General features: G+C 38.2%; 7 protein-coding genes across 7 annotated transcripts; 4 read left to right on the top strand and 3 right to left on the bottom strand. All coding sequences in view use genetic code 12, as the record gives it.

The window, feature by feature from the left end:
• Positions 1-178: 178 nt before the first annotated feature.
• On the bottom strand, positions 179-1127 carry MED11 (Med11p; the record flags this gene model as incomplete). The annotated part of the gene is made up of 2 exons (XM_064995581.1): positions 179-985; positions 1062-1127. The coding sequence occupies 2 exons, from the start codon at positions 1125-1127 to the stop codon at positions 179-181; spliced, it is 873 nt and encodes a 290-aa protein (XP_064851653.1).
• A 1588-nt stretch (positions 1128-2715) lies between these two features.
• Positions 2716-4075, top strand: DASC09_019770 (transcription factor HAP4; the record flags this gene model as incomplete). The annotated part of the gene is made up of 2 exons (XM_064995580.1): positions 2716-2731; positions 2832-4075. The coding sequence occupies 2 exons, from the start codon at positions 2716-2718 to the stop codon at positions 4073-4075; spliced, it is 1260 nt and encodes a 419-aa protein (XP_064851652.1).
• A 494-nt stretch (positions 4076-4569) lies between these two features.
• On the top strand, positions 4570-5718 carry DASC09_019760 (uncharacterized protein; the record flags this gene model as incomplete). The annotated part of the gene is made up of 1 exon (XM_064995579.1): positions 4570-5718. The coding sequence occupies one exon, from the start codon at positions 4570-4572 to the stop codon at positions 5716-5718; it is 1149 nt and encodes a 382-aa protein (XP_064851651.1).
• Positions 5719-6148: 430 nt separating this feature from the next.
• On the bottom strand, positions 6149-6967 carry RTR1 (RNA polymerase II subunit B1 CTD phosphatase RTR1; the record flags this gene model as incomplete). The annotated part of the gene is made up of 1 exon (XM_064995578.1): positions 6149-6967. One exon carries the CDS (start codon positions 6965-6967, stop codon positions 6149-6151), a length of 819 nt encoding a protein of 272 aa, XP_064851650.1.
• A 1256-nt stretch (positions 6968-8223) lies between these two features.
• On the top strand, positions 8224-9840 carry DASC09_019740 (histidine phosphatase family protein; the record flags this gene model as incomplete). Its single annotated transcript, XM_064995577.1, has 1 exon — positions 8224-9840. The coding sequence occupies one exon, from the start codon at positions 8224-8226 to the stop codon at positions 9838-9840; it is 1617 nt and encodes a 538-aa protein (XP_064851649.1).
• Positions 9841-11103: 1263 nt separating this feature from the next.
• BOP3 (Bop3p) lies at positions 11104-12405 on the bottom strand (the record flags this gene model as incomplete). Its single annotated transcript, XM_064995576.1, has 1 exon — positions 11104-12405. One exon carries the CDS (start codon positions 12403-12405, stop codon positions 11104-11106), a length of 1302 nt encoding a protein of 433 aa, XP_064851648.1.
• A 794-nt stretch (positions 12406-13199) lies between these two features.
• Positions 13200-15824, top strand: TOP1 (DNA topoisomerase 1; the record flags this gene model as incomplete). Its single annotated transcript, XM_064995575.1, has 1 exon — positions 13200-15824. One exon carries the CDS (start codon positions 13200-13202, stop codon positions 15822-15824), a length of 2625 nt encoding a protein of 874 aa, XP_064851647.1.
• Between the last annotated feature and the right edge of the window lie 916 nt (positions 15825-16740).

Genomic DNA, 16740 nt, shown 5'->3' with positions numbered 1-16740 from the left:
ATTTATATTTTATATTATTTTTAGCCTTCCATATTTACTCATTTTAAGATAGTTCATGATATACGATTATTATTTTTTTCTAAAAAAAAAAAAAATCCTACTTTTCTAAGTGATGGTTTACACTATATTTTTGTATTTTGCTATGTTTGTGACATTATTATTACTATTAGTAAATACACTAGAGAATATCGTTTTCATTATCTAAATCAATCACTTCATTTTTTGTTGCAGGTGAAGACTCGCCAGACGTTATTTCATCAATAGCTATTGGTTCTCCATTAACATTATCCGATTGTTTCTTCAGGTCATAGCTCACCATTTCAAAATCATCATGATCATCTATTTCAATAACTTCATTTGTTTCTTTTTCAATTTTCGGCTTTGAAGAATCATCCTGTGGTGGTTCTGGATATTTATTTGCAACTTCCGTGGGTTGAGGGTTGGTACTCATTATTTGGGCATTACTATTTTCGATACTTGTTTGAGGTTCGGTGGTGTTCTTCACATCATTGGTCGACTTATGTACTTCAATATTAGTTTCCTTTGGTGATATTTGTGACAACGGCGATATTTTTTCATCTGGCTTTCTTGGACGTCTTTGACTAAAGTCAATTTTATCGGGATAGTTTGTATCTTGGTTGAGTAATTGCTTGATTTCGTTGATCTGATTTGTAAATTTCCAATCGCCTACCCACGACGCTTTTTTATCAATTGTGATTGGAAGTAGACTGACATCGTTGGGGTTGGTTTGATTAAACAGGGTCTGTTTATCCATCAAGATGATTTCTCTTCGAAGTCTAGATGACATGAATTCAAGATCTTGATAAAAGTTGGTTACGGATTTTTGGAACTCGTAGGTTGAGTGGTTCATGTAATCTGAAGATGACGAGGATACAGGGGATGAGCTTGCTGTTAATTCGCTGATTCTGCCTTGTTTGACATTTTCAAGGGTCGAGGAGACATGTTGTAGTAGCGCCACAAGTTTCTATAGATCACGATGATATGTTAATAATTTTATTTTATATTGGGAGACACAGAAAAGTATAGAGACCAACACTTACTTCGTCTATTATGGTAAGGTTTGTGAGTCTTTCCTCTACGAAATCCAATGCCGATTGTTGGGACATGTTGAGATTAGGTATGATGTACTATAATGCTACTTCATATGTAATGAAGACAAGCCATAATAATAACAATATTTCACTGCAAAACAAAAAAAAAATCTCAAATCCCATGTGACATATGCGTGCAAGTATGCAAATATCAGAACATTTGCTGTTATTTTTTTTTGCCGTCACCCGGATATCCTGTATGTATGTGTGGACGGGCACAGCGTCACCTTTTGTGGTGGTTCAGTTCAGTTTTCGCGGTGGGCTGTTCCATCTCTTCTCCGTGAAGCCCACCTTCGACCGAGATATATATTATATAGTACAACATATATGAGACATATACTGTGACATATGTTTGTGTGTGTATATATGTGGCAACCATCTAAGTCTTTTTTTTTTTCCTTTTTCGTTTTTGTTTTTTTTTTTTCTTCACAATTATGCGGCATTGATCTGTTATCGCGGTTGCCACTAATTATCGTGCTTAGCTGGTTGGCAGTTGGTACTTGATGGTATCCAGACAGCGATGGTTGTCAGATCGATCCTTCCAACCGCGCAGATGGCTCCTACCTTTCGCAGTGTGTAGCGCGCGAATTTTCTTGGTTACCCCAGCATTTACCAACAAATCCAGCCGAGTGGGACTCTCGGCGTTAGTGAGCTGCTGTGTCGGCCTCGGAAAGGCGCTGCTTTGCCGGTGCTTTGCCAGTGCCTGTGCTGTGCTGCGCTGTGTCGGAGCACTCCTTCCGAGACCTTTCACGTGACATTGCTGACTCAGTGGGGCACTCTCCCCGGGTGGCTCCGGATAAGATGAGTATCCCCCCAAAACCTAAAATTGTATTACCGCACCAAAGTTTGGGTGATGGAAGAAAAAAGAAAGAACGAAAAAAAAAACAGCTCGGGTGTTAAGAATGAGACGATTCTCAATATATATCTGGTAATAGATCCCTTTTTCGCTTCCAGTTCTTCCTAAGACACGAAACTTTTGACACCTCCTTCCCCATCATTATATATATCTATTGATTCATGTATCACATTCAACACTATTACATGTATTAAAGATATATAGATACTTGCCCTCGCAAAAATTTTCATGATCTTCAATCTCACACACACATATAATTTTTAATTAAAAAAAAAAAAAAAAAAAAATTATTATAGTTCTCTCCAATTTTATATTCCGAATCAATAAGACTATAGAGTTTACTCATCTCATGCCTTTCTTTTATTCATATTCATTGCGTCAGTCATTTTCCTATTCATTTTACGATCACCATTTCCATTCATTGAACTAACCACGATTTCATCGCGTTACAGAAGAAGCTAGCTCTTGTCCTGTTCAATCCGCTCAATTTTAATATTCCAACCCCAAAGATCATAATATTGCAATAAATTCACTTTATATTCATCCATATTATCACATTTTCTGCTATTTTCAATTCATTTGCCTCATATTTAATTCCATTGCCTTGATCTCTTAGAAAAAAAAATTTTTCTCAAGTCATAACCACCCACATACACAATCTCATTGAATCAATTTCCCACTATTGTTGTTCTTATCCTTTTTTTGCTTTTTTTTTCTTGTTCTCTTTCACATTACTTTCAATTCATCATGTCTGACTCACATCGTACGTATTACCTTTTTTTTTTTTTTTTGTGGAGATGCTCCGCTTGATTTCTGATGAGTTAGCGTAAAGATGATTTGTAATTTTACTAACCTTTCTTTAGTTATTAGTCGTTTACAAAACTCAAGTCGTCAAAATGCTTCGACCCCCATCACCAGTGTGAAGAAGTCACTGAAGCCCAAAAGCGCATTTTGTATCAAAACTTCGAAGAATTGGGTCTTGCCTCCTCGTCCAAAGCCTGGAAGAAAACCTTCGACAAATGCCACCAACAACCCAGACTCAAAGAAGAGAAAGAACAAAAACTCCTGCAAATCAAAGTCTATTCTTAAAAACGGTGTTGCCAATAGCCACAATAATAATGTCAATATGTCCTCTGGCATTCCTAACTCTGTGGCTGCCAGACCAATGTCAATGTCAACATCATCTCAAACTTCCAATGATTCGTATGCCAAGCATGTGCAATTTGCTAACCAGCCGGTGGTTCCAGAAGATGGTTTACTCGAAATCGAAATCATCCGGGCCAACCAAGAAAACTCGGTTCTCAAGGAAGAGCTTTCTAAACTTGTGTACGATTTGAAGAGCCTTAGACAACAACTCAATGATTGTTCAGCCAGCCCTGAAGAAAAAGGGACCAAAAATGTTTCCAGTCCTTCAACTGATATCCAATCTCCTGTTAGCTCACTTGAAATGACCCAAAACTCTTCATTGATGTCGTTTGAATCGGCACCAGGGTATACAGACGGTCACAGTCCAGCTTCCTCCAACTATATCGATGATCATGATTACAGTCTTCATAGAAAAAGAACCCATGAAATTTTTGAAGTTGATGATCATGAGGATGATGACCATTCCATAAAACTCTTGAAACACGACAACTTTGATCTTTTCGGTGGTGAGAGTGCTGCCGAGTCCATTGTTCACTCACATAACTACAATAGATCAAGAACTCCTTCTCTTTTCAATCCTCCAAATTCTCTTCCAGATACCAGCAATCCTACTCATTCCAATTTCTTTGATGACTTCTTGATCAACCCTCAACAACCAGAGGAAGAGGATGATGACTTGATGATTTTTGAAAAACCAACGGCTCAGTTTGAACTTGCCACAAACAACAATAATTCAAGTTTGACATTATCAAAACACAGTACCCTCAACTCTGACTTTGAAGAAATCAACAAGATTGATACAACCACCACTGTTGATCCCGAAGAAATGGAACGGTTTTTCAATAAGGTCATTGACTTGCCAGAATCTTTGGAAGAAGAAAACCAACTCCAAAATGCCGACGCGTTGGATATTGATGAATTCATGGATTTTACTTTTTTGAAAGATATAGAAAGTACTTAAAAAAGAAAGAAAAAAAAAAGTAATTTCCTCATGACTGAAGGCAAGCCCTTTGCTTGCTTCTTTTTTTTTGTTTGTTTGTTTTTTATTTTTATTTATATATTCTATCGCATTTTTATTGTTTTTGCAAACTTGCAAATCTTTAACTCGTTTAGCTTATTTTAGTCTTTTTTTTTTTAGCCGCATATCATACTACCTTCTTTTATTATAATTCTCTCTTTTGTCTTTCTTTTTTTTTCCTACCATTTTTACTCTACATTGTGATGAAGTACATGAAATAAAAATATTTTTGCATTCTTTTTCCTGAATAATTCTTTTTGTGGTAGTACTGTTGGAATTGTTTCTCATCTTTAGTATTCCAAGCATGCGAGGTTGCGAACCATGGTGGGAGTGCTTGAGGAAATCAAATTTCGCGTGAAAAAAAAAAAAAAAAAAAATGTCATGATAATGTGTGGGAGATGAGATCCTCAATAAGTCGGAGGAACAGCAGGCGGATAATGGTAACTCATTTCACCAAGCTTCCGTCGCATGGTTTTGCCGTAAGGACACTATACCGGAATCTTTTGAAAGAGGCTCGTCGAGCATTACCGGATAATTCTACCAAAGCTGAATCGCTCATCACCGATCAATTCCAGAAAAATAAGCGCCTTAGCTCACCGTGGAGATGTCGTGATGAGCTAACCAGGGGTAATTCGATATACGAGACTTTACTGGTATTACTTCCCGGATCATCTAATGCTTCACAATCTGGGTCCCCTGATGCCCCAAATACTACTGTTGGTGCTACTGAGGATGTTGTATCATCGTGGCCAATCATTGAAAAATTGATCAGTGATGCGGAAAATTACCTGCCAGTACACTATGGCCATCGGAAAAATATCATGAACTTTCCCAAAGTTATAGAACCATCATTGAACCCGCCGCCACCCCTGACGGAATCGCGAGACGCCCATGCGAAACTTCAAAGCGACCGAACTAGGGTATTGAACTATCTCCGGCTTGAAAACCCCGGCACCTGGGGACGTGAAGTGGATATCGACATAACCGCTTCTAAATCAGTGGATATCCTTAAGAAATTGGCCCATCGGCAATCGATGCGTCGACTTGGTCGATTACGTTATATTTTCCGCCAAAGAGGGCCTTATAAAATCCGGAAATATCAGAAATGGTTTTCGTACCATGGATCAATGTACCAATTCTTAAGGCTTCCGTGGAGTCAAAACCCCAAGACCAGCATTTATTTACAACAGCTCCGGAAGTTCCAAGATTTATTGGTCAATATGCACCAGCAGCGCAAAGAAATTTTAAAATGGTGTACCATGGAGGCTGCTTGGGAGTACCGGATCTCGGGTAAACAGGACCGTGAGTACATGAAGCAGTTAAAACGTGAATGGTCGTACGGATTCATGTCTACCATTCTGTATAATGAAAAGAAATATGGATGGGCCATGAAGAAGTGCAGAGCTTATAACAAACGAATCAACTCGCAGAAACAAAAGTATCAAGAGTTGATGAATAAATGGCACATTGAGAAGTTGGAAAAGTTTGAGAAGTTGGAAACTTACTTGAAAGAGAATGATGTGAAGCATGATCTGAGCCCATCATTAGGAGAAGTTATGAGACAGTTTGGATTCAAGGGTAACTGAGTGTATTATAGTAAAGCGTATCAAAATAATGACAAAGATTTCTGTATATTGTCCTGAATGTAAAAATATTAATTAATGATAATTAATTCGATACAAAATTCTAGGCCACCGTTAAGGGATAATTTGAAGAATTATTAATTAACGTCGTAATGATGGATATTCCATTGATATAGTGACTCTGCTAGAGGAAATCAACAACAAGAACAAAAAAAAAATCAAGTTATAGAAAAGGAAACAGATGGGTCATTATTGTTTAGTAGTAACAAAACTATAGTATACAGTATATAATAGATATTAACAAAGTGAAAAAAAAAAAAAAAAATACAACCATAAAGCCTAACAAGAAAGAACTAATAAACCACAAAGATTAGAAAGGAAGTCCGTGTTATGAAAAAAAGAAAGTAATAAAAAAAAAAAAAACAATGCCAATTCAGAACTCTGTGACATAACCATCTATTTGCTTTGCTCTTTGCTCTAGCGAGATCATTTCATTATCGTCGTCGTCGTCGTCGTCCTCCATAACATCTTCCCCAGGTTGGGGGAACTTCTCAACGATTTCGTCCTTCATTAATTCATCAGGGATAATTCTCTCGGGTTCTTGCGATTGTTGATTATTATTACTATTACTATTACCAATATTCAAATCGGTGAGCACATCCACTAGTGATACTTGATTACGAGATGCTTGTTCCCGCCACACGTCTTCTAGTAAAATGATTTTCCCAATATATTGGTGATAATTTTCCTGGTTGATAAACTCACCATTGGCGGTGACGAACAAATTATCTCTTAGAAAAAGCGCATTATCCAGCAATTGAGCCACGTAAAACTGCGAACACTGATAATGTTTTTTCGAACAGTAGTTATTCAAGTAACTGAATGGGGTCAACGTACCCATCCTCGCGGCATCATGGCTATGGTTGTTGTGATTATGTAGAAGCTTAGCATTTTCCAGAAGCACTCTCAAGGGGTTTTGGTGGTTTTTACGTTCAGGAGCAGCGTGGCAAAGAGGATACCCACAAATCCCATTGATGGTTCGTTCGTCAACCAAGTTAGTATAAGCATCGATGGTAAGAAACCTCCCGAGGACCTGAAGAACCGTTGGTTCGCAAGGACGATCGCTGAACAAATCAATGATCTCTAAAGTTAATATGTTGGCGTCGGCTGGAGTAAGGTATCCGGGCCGTATATAGCTCTTTAAAGTGTAGCTGTAAAACTCTTGGAACGTGATGGTTGAAGGATCATTCATTGTTGCTATTTGAGTGATAGATTTGGTGAGGGAAGGATGTGGTGATTACCGGTGACAATTGCTATGATTTGGGGATTCTTCCCTTTTTTTTTTGCTATTGTTTTTTTTTTGACAATTTAATCTTATCACTGTGTTTAGATGGTTATTCATTAGAGTGGGAGAACTGTAGTTTTAATGATGGATTTTTTTTGTTTTTTTGTCACAATTTTTTTTTTTTTTGCCAGTAATTCCCAACATCGCGGGTGTGAGCAGGCAACAAGGAGGATATTTCCAATATACGATTAGGAAACGATCCCACTTTGTGATTTCTGAAAAAAAAAAAAAAAATTGGAATCATTTGGGAATCTTGATTTATATGGAATAGTTTTTCTTTTCCCTTATTTTCTTTTTTTGTTTTGTTTTGTTTTATTTCTTCCATAATTGGATGAAAATGATCATGATGCTCTTCCCAACCTATTACAGGAAAATAGGCAATTGTTCCGTTGAAAGTCTATAAAGATTGTTGATAACTTGGAAACGTGCTAGCACCATCAGTGGCTTACATTTAATCACTCTGGATAAGTTACTGGAAGTAGTAACTTTTCATTGATATGTCGAACAATAACTATCGAGGTGTGTTCCCAACTGGGCAGTTCTGGTGATCCTAGACATATCAACACAATAGGGAAGCTATCAAATTGCATAACATTATTGCATTTCAGCTCGGCAGATTGTATCTCGGTTATTACTGCGTTACCATTACTATTTTGAAAGCAATGGCGGTGGAGTGGGTTAGCTATTGATTCCACCGACTTTCTGACTGGACACTTGTAATAGCTGATGATTCAAGAAGGGCATTGAAGATGCTCCTCTTGAGTCATCGGCTGTTCTGATTGTTGCAGACTAAAAAGATGTGCCTGGTGACTGCTGATAGGCACTTTTTTTTTCCTACAATTGGGGTCCAACGTGGGTGGTGGTGGTCGCCTTCATGTCACATTTCCCGACACCCCAAATGCCGCAGCCGAGGAGGTTACCCAAAAAAAAATAAAAAAATAAAAAAATGAAAAAAAAATAAAAAAAAAGTTAGCAACTGCCCCACGTTCTTTCGCTTTTCAGTCAATTGACTTACGACAAGAAAGGCCGAGCATTCTTGTTCTTTGAATCGATGGTAATGACATGACATATATATAAGAGGCCTCTTCCAATGCTCTCTGGAATTGATAAAAGTGGTTATTGTAAATCATTAATAATTAATCATAAAACCATCTTTTTCTACAATGAATTTCTTATTATCAATTTTATATGCGGCTTGCACGGTATCCGCCGCTGCTTTACCAGCAACCACCACTTCCTCAGTTGATCTTTTCCCAACCAACATCGGTTTCCTCGGGGTTACTGCTACTTCCGAGGCCCCATTCTTGGCACAAACTGACCGTGCTGCCATCACTTATGGTACCCCAACTTCTTCCTACACCCTCCCTCAACCAATCGAAACCGCTATCCAAGCCAAGGACTCTGCTCCTGGTGATCGTAACATCTTCGAATTGATGGGTACCATTTCTCCATACTATGTCGGAGAAGGCTGGGGTATTTATGATTACGGTATGCCAGAACAATGTTCCATCAAACAAGTGCATGTTTTGGCCAGACACGGTTCTCGTTACCCAACCCACAAAATGTCTACTGGTACCCTTCTTTCCGACCACAACTACACCGCCACTGGTGAACTTGAATTCCTTAACGGTTACGAATACGTCCAAGGGGTCAATGTCCTCACCAAGCTCGGTAACCAGCAATTGTTCGATAAAGGTGTGAGAACTTTCTTCCGTTATGGTGATCTTTACCAATCCTGGGGTGCCAACAACACCACTCCTCACAAGATGGTTGCCCGTACCACTTCTCAAGAACGTATCACCGCCACTGCTGAATACTTCCTTGCCGGGTTCTTCGGTCTCGACTGGCAAAACTACGCTGATTTGGAAATCATTATCGAATCCAATGGTTACAACAACACCATGGCATCCGACAGTTGTCCAATCTCCAACAACCTCACCGCTTCTGACCCTGACACCACCAAGTTCAAGAAGCAATATCTTGCCAACGCCGTGGAAAGATTCAATGCTAACCTCACTGGTTTGACCTTGACTACCGACATTGTCTTTGACATGCAACAACTTTGTACTTATGAAGTCAACAACAACGGGTTCTCTCCATTCTGTTCCCTTTTCACCCAACAAGAATGGGAAGATTACGAATACTTGTTCTCTTGGAACTGGTACAACGACAACATGTTTGGTTCTCCTGTTGGTCGTGCTCTTGGTGTTGGTTGGGTTGAAGAATTCAAGCAACGTTTGCTCGGATCCAACGAATTTGACTGGTCCACTCTTGCTTCCCAAAACACCACCTTGGACGCCAACCCTACTTACTTCCCAACTAACCAATCTCTTTACTTTGACTTCTCCCACGATTCTGACATTTCCAACATCTTTACAGCTTTGGGTATGAACCAATTCAAATCTAACTTCACCATCGATGGTAAGTTGGGTTCCAAAGAACAACCATTGGATGCTTCCACCGTGGTTCCATTCGCCTCTCAAACTTATTTCGAAGTCATTGAATGTTCCGCTGCTATTCCAGCTAACAGATCCATCATCTCCGAATACGATGTTAATACCACCGAAACTACCAAGTACATCCACATGATCCTTAACGACCATACCATCAACTTGTCAGAAAACTTCCCAGACTTCTGTGAACCAAGAGATGACGGATGGTGTGAATTCTCCAAATTCATGGACCATTTGGACACTTTGTACGAGCTTTCCGACTTTGATAACGCTTGTTACACCGGTGATTATGACCTCAATGCTTTTGTCACTGACGGTCACCCATGATTAGCTAATACTCGCTCTACCTTTTGGCTGATTGTTGAAAACAAAAAAAAAAAATTACTCTGATATAGTTGTTCTGATATAGTTTTGTTTGTTTTATTTTGTTCTTTCTTTTCGCTTTACCGCTCATTGTTTCTTTTTTTTCCCCTGATCTTATCTGGGGATATTCTAAGTTCTGTTCTTGTTTTTCTGACTGGATTTTTTCTTTATTCTCTCTAATACCATTGACTTCTTGCGATTCGTTATAGATATGCTAAAAAAAAAAAAAAAAATGTAGGAGTTCCCATTTCTCATCAACTCATAACTCCTCAAATAACATCATCGATTTCTTTTCCACATTCGCTGATTTCTCTTACATTCGCTGATTTCTCTTACATTCGCTGATTTCTCTTACATTTTTGGACTAATAAGATAATCACTATGTTTTGCTTTCCTTGATCTCTTGTATTTATATACTTGGTACTAATGAAATAATCACAATAATTGATCTTGAGGCTACAGGAATGATCTTCTGCAATGTTTTATGCATCACGTGCATACCGAAGCAGGAACCCAAAATAGTATATGAAATAATCTTCCCCCTGCTAGTAAATTGGAATTTCTTTAAATTCGCATAACGTTTTGGAATAATGCTTTTTTTCTTTTTTGCTCTTTCTTCTATTTCATGTTTTGATAAATTGGGAGAGTTTTTTTTTTGGCTAATTGGTAGGAGTGCTTGGATAGATATTTCCCATGTATTTACATTCTACTTATATCCGAAATTTTTGGTTTTTCCGAATTGGAACTTTGGAGGTTATTATCTACAATTTTCCTAGTTTATCAAATCGGAACTTGAAGAAGAACCATAATATCCTGGATAAGCAGTAAATACTCAATTATTGATATATATAATATACTTGAAAAAACAATCATGAGTTAATAATTTTTCCAGCTTCCTCAAAAACGAGAAGTACTCTGATTCAAGCGTAACCTCATGGAGGAAATTAAAATATTAATTGTGCCGTTGATGCAATAGCTATAGTATAGTGTGGAAAAGAAAAGAAAATGAATGAAAATGAATCCAAACAAACAAAGAACTCAAGAAAAATTAAAATTAATATAAAAAGAAGAAAAAAAGAATTTAAATGAAGTCTATTCTATAAGAGGGGGAGGGAAGCTCAGCAGATCACTTGAGTTTCAAAAAAAAAAAAAAAGAAGAGGAAGAAAGAAGAAAAAAATTGTATTGATTAGCACAGTCTGGATCTGATTTCTCTTTCAACACCCAGATCATTTCTTTTCCGCTGACTGATGTGTCTCCATCATTGCGGCACTGACCAAATTATTCAATGGGTTGAATTTTGGATCTTTATTATGCAATGGTCCAGAAACCTGAACTGGTGGTTGGAGTTTCCTTGGAGGGGCATCCTTGGAGTTCAAAATATTATCTCTGCCAACTTGAAATTTTCCAAAATCGTTGATCGTCGAAGTACGAACGATTTCTGATTTTGCACGGGAGTGATTGCCGACTTTCCTCTTATTGCGAAACAGTGAAGAAGAATTACTACCATCAATGACAGCATTCAGTTTAGTTGGACTGATTGCCCCGGTAGGTTTAGCGATTTTGGATCCTTTACTAAGAGTTTGAGATTTCGAACGGGTCAACAACTCAGGGTTTGATTTTTGGCGACTATGGCCGGTACCATTACTATCAGATGACGAGGGTAATGATGATGATTTTTGTTGTTCTTTGCGGATCGTTGCTCCCGGATCTTCCAGTTGCCAATGATGGAATTGGATTACTCCTTGGAAAGAACTCATACCCACAGTTTCGTTATTTTTATTTGCGGGTATTGATGGTTTAGTCTTGGGCTGTTGACGAAGCGGAGAACGGATTGGTGACATTGGCGGTTGGAACGACATCACCGGTTGAGATTCTGGAATCGGGTAGGGCAATTTTTTAGGGAACTTAAATGGGGAATTATGGGTGATGTATTGATGATTGATCGGCGTCTCATTTTGCCCGGTATGGCTGGGAGACAACAATATAGTTGGGGACGATTTATAATAGAGTTCCTTTGTGGTAGAAATTGTCGAGCTTCTTTGATGGTTTGTGGTGATGATTGGGGGATATTGTTTGGGATATTGTTGGACCGCTGTTGGAAGATAGGATGGGGGGTTTTGAATTGGCGAAGAAACCATCATGGTTTGATTGGGTGGTGTAGGGACCCTCGGATCAGCAGCAGTGGTAGAAGAAACAGAACCGTTCAAGATATTGGCAATCATGTGTGATGGGACTTTAGCCTCAATAGATACTTTCAACACTTGGAGGGTTCTTTCCAAATTCTGAAGTCTGATTTGTTCTTGTTTTGTGCGTTCTTGTTCTTGTCTAAGGACAATAAGTTCGACTAGCGATGATTCACCGAAGGGCCATTTGTCAATACCGTCCAACAGCAAACACTGGTCATCGTTGGCGGTTGTGTAATCGGGATAGGCATTATTGCTGTTCTTGCTAGTGGGTCTGGAGGTGTCTGATGAAGTATAGCTGTAATTTGTAGAAGTGTGTAGTTTGGGTTTATGATCGTAACTCATTGCTTTATTTGCATTGTCTGGATTATATATATTCTTATTATTATTGAATATCACAATGCTAAGGAGTGTGTTAGATGAATGAATTGATGATGAGAAAAGAGAGAGAAAGCAATGGCAGTGTGTGATTTATTTAATAATGTTTTTTTTTTTTTTTTTTCGTTTGTTTTTTCTGTATATAATAAGAATATGGCTATATGTATTGGTTGCTGTATTGCTAATTTGAGTCTTAGGATGGAAAAAAAGAGAGATAGAAAGTGGAGACAATAGCAGTGGATGACAAGAACAGAAAAACAACAAGAAGAAGAAGAGGAAGAAGAAGTAGTAGAAGAATAGGAATCTGGCGGTGAAGATACTGGACAACTGTTGCTTGTCTTGTATATATTGTAATATATTCCCTGTATGTAATAAGATCCCTACCACCTGGTAATCACAACAATCCAACCCCCCAAAAGGAAAAGAATAACAGGGAACAAAACCGGCATCCAACCTTGCCCAATTAGGAAAGAAGAACGATCCGCTGCCGTGGACCCCTTTGCTTAGTCACCGCCGCCGGTGCAGTGTCACATGATATTCCACTCCTTCCTTCTCGGAACATTTCTCAGAGTCCGGTTTTTCCTTCCCGGAAAAGCCGCGGAAAACTTTCAAAAAAAAGAAAAATTCCCCCCAATTTAGGGAGTTTCCAAATAATACATCAAGGAGTAAAATAAAATAAACAGTAGTAAGAATAACAATAATTACAACACACTGGTTGGCTCTTTCATTCTCTGTAACCACTCTCCTTCTCCATTCTTAATATGGCTTCAACAATAACTACCCTCTCCAGAATAAAACCCCCACTCTTCACCAGATTAATGGCGAAGATGGTCTCGAACCCTGTGTGGTTAAGAGGCCCTGCGTGGGAAGAAGGAAGGCTATCTGAAAAAATTCCATCACTGTTATTATTATTATTTTTGCTGCGCAATATTTCTTTCTCCAGATCTTTTGTCGTCGTTGCCAAATCCCCATTTGTTGCACCACCACAACCACAAAAGAATACACTATTATCGCCAACCATGAGCCATTTGTCGGAAGATGAAGACGATGTTTCATTGGCCAGTCGCGCCAGGAGAAAAACCCCGGTTTCGTACCTTGAGTCCGACAGTGATGAAGATATCCCAATGAGCAAACATTCGAAACAAAGCCCAAATACCAGTGATACTTCGGTGACTTCTAGCAATGCCAGTAAGAAAACTCCTAAGAAATCTTCCAAAAGACCAAAGATTGAGGATTCTAGTGATGATGAAGAGAAAGTTTTACCGAAAAAAAAGGCAAAGAAACCAGCCACCACTAAAAAGAAAACTGCTGGATCATCATCCTCAACGAAAGTGAAAAAGGAACCAAAAGTGAAAAAGGAAACTAAAGCGAAAATTGAAGAAACCAAGTCTTCCAAAAAACTAAAAAAGGAAGATAGCAATGATGAACCAGGAGAAGAAGGGGAAGAAGACGAGTACAAATGGTGGGAAAATGAAGATATGAACGATGAAATAAAATGGAACACTTTGGAACACAATGGGGTGATGTTTCCTCCAGCGTACGAGGCGTTACCTAAAAAAGTCAAGCTTATTTATGATGGTCAGCCAGTAGTGTTACCATTGGAAGCCGAAGAAGTAGCAGGGTTTTTCGGGGCGATGGTGGAAACCGATCATGCCAAAAACCCGGTGTTCCAAAAGAATTTCTTTAGAGATTTCCTTGAGGTTTTAGATGCGGCTGGCGGTACCAAAAACGGCATCAAAATTAAAGATTTTGCCAAATGTGATTGGAGTAAAATTTATCAGCATTACGAAGAAAAGAAAGAACAAAGGAAAGCACTTTCTTCTGCGGAGAAAAAAGAAATCAAACTTAAGAAAGATGAAGAAGAGGCCCCGTTCAAGTTTTGTATGTTCAATGGAAGAAAAGAACAAGTTGGGAATTTCCGGGTCGAACCTCCAGGATTGTTTCGTGGTCGAGGATCCCATCCAAAAACCGGGACTCTTAAAAAACGGATTTATCCAGAGGACATCACCATTAATATTGGGAAAGAAGCAAAGATTCCTGAGCCTCCTGCTGCTCATAAATGGGCCGAAGTCCGTCATGATAACACTGGAGGGTGGCTTGCCATGTGGAAAGAAAATGTGTTAGGAGGCACCAAATATGTCAGATTGGCGGCCAATTCCAGTCTTAAAGGGATGAGTGATTTCAAGAAATTTGAAAAAGCCCGTGAATTGAAAAATCACATTGAAGTGATCCGTCGTGATTATTACGTGAATCTTTCGTCAAAAATGATGTACGATCGTCAATTAGCAACCGCCACATACTTGATTGATGTTTTGGCGTTGAGAGCCGGAGGTGAAAAGGGGGATGATGAAGCAGACACCGTGGGTTGTTGTTCGTTACGTTATGAACATATCACGTTGCAGCCGCCAAATACCGTGATTTTCGATTTCTTGGGTAAAGATTCGATCAGATTCTATCAAGAAAAAGAGGTGGATAAACAAGTATTCAAAAACTTGAAGATTTTCAAAAAGCCTCCAAAGGGGGTTGGAGATCAATTGTTTGATCGGATCGAACCGTCGCTTTTGAATAAGCATCTTCAAAACTATATGCCTGGTTTGACCGCCAAAGTGTTCAGAACTTATAATGCCAGTAAGACCATGCAAGATTTATTGAAAAACATTCCGAATGAAGGGTCGATCAATGAGAAGCTTGTGAAGTTCAACGCTGCGAATCGTGAGGTGGCGATTTTGTGTAACCATCAGCGGTCGGTCACCAAAGGCCATGCGGCGAGCGTGGCGAAGATCGATGATAAGATCAATGAAATGCGTTGGCAAAAGCTTCGTCTCAAAAAGATCATGTTGATGGTGGATTCCAAATTGAAGAAAAAACTTGGGGCCGATTATTTTGCGGAAATTGGTTCGATTGATGAACCAACCCAAAACACGATTATTGAAATGTACATTGACCGAGAAAAAGACCGGCTTACCAAGAAATTCCATAGAGATAATGATCGATTGAAGATGGAGGAAAAACCAACGAAACCTCCAAGTGAATTGAAGGAAGTTATGCAGAAGTACGATAAGTTGCGAACCATGTATCTTAAAGAAGCCAAGACTGGGAAGATTGCCAAATCAGAAATCGAGGATAAGAACCATGATGTTGAAAAATTGCAAAAACAAGTGACGAAAATTGAAGAACGTATCGCCACCACTTCATTACAATTGAAGGATAAAAAGGATAATGCTACGGTGTCTTTAGGTACTTCAAAGATCAATTATATTGATCCTAGATTGTCGGTGATGTTCAGCAAAAAATACAATGTTCCTATAGAGAAATTGTTCACTAAGACCCTTAGAGATAAATTCAAGTGGGCAATTGAATCTGCCGATGAAAATTGGGAATTTTGAAAATGATTGGTCACAAGATATTATTTAAAAGACGAATCACTGTGGCAATGCCATAATAATATAATAATAAAGCCATGACATGACAAGCCGAAAAGAAAAAAAAGAAAAGAAAAGACGTTATTATCATCATAATAGATGAAGACATTTGATCACTATATTGCTTTTACTTTTGCTAATTGTCTTTGTTACATTTTTTTATTTTTTCTTTGAATTTTTATACATTTTAAATTCCATCCATTTTGTATTTTTAATTATTTATGTATAAATAGAAAGCATTTTTATCTAATTGCCCAAAATTTTGGAATCTGTATTTTGAGGGGTATCTTTTTTGAAAGTATCTAGTAGAATATAGATATTATCCGTATTTGTCAGATATCTAATAGATACGATATAGTTATTATTCTATATTTTTGAAAAATCTACTGTGAAATTGAGACAAGATGACCATAATGATGAAAATTTCACCAGCTTCAACTACAACTACAACTTAAATTAGTGAGAAGGAGGAACCGTAAATCTCTGTTTCTGCTATTTATATCCAAAAGCCTAATTTTATTATTATCCTCTTCCATGACTACTACATTGGGACCCAAAAAAAAAGAAAATGGAAAAAAAAAAATGCTTGTAACTGGCTAATTCCCCCTCCCTTCTTTTCCAAATTTCATTAATTAATTATTATAATCTTAATTACTATGTGGCGGGAAGCCGTCCTCCAATTTGAGTTAAATTAGCATCAATTAACACTACTGTGTGATTCTCGGCGTTAGAGTGGGAGAAAGAGAGACAGAGGGGGTGAGGACGCCCGAGGAAGAAAAAAATAACCGTTTTTTTGGATTCAAAGAGAGTAAAAATAATAATAATAACAATAATAATAACAATAATAATAATACAAATGATAATAATACAAATGATAATA

The sequence above is a fragment of the Saccharomycopsis crataegensis genome (genome assembly GCF_037102585.1).
Source record: "Saccharomycopsis crataegensis DNA, jcf7180000000074, whole genome shotgun sequence".
NCBI lineage: Eukaryota > Fungi > Ascomycota > Saccharomycetes > Ascoideales > Saccharomycopsidaceae > Saccharomycopsis > Saccharomycopsis crataegensis.
Note: the sequence above shows the minus strand (reverse complement) of the source record. Positions and strands in the feature narration are given on the sequence as shown.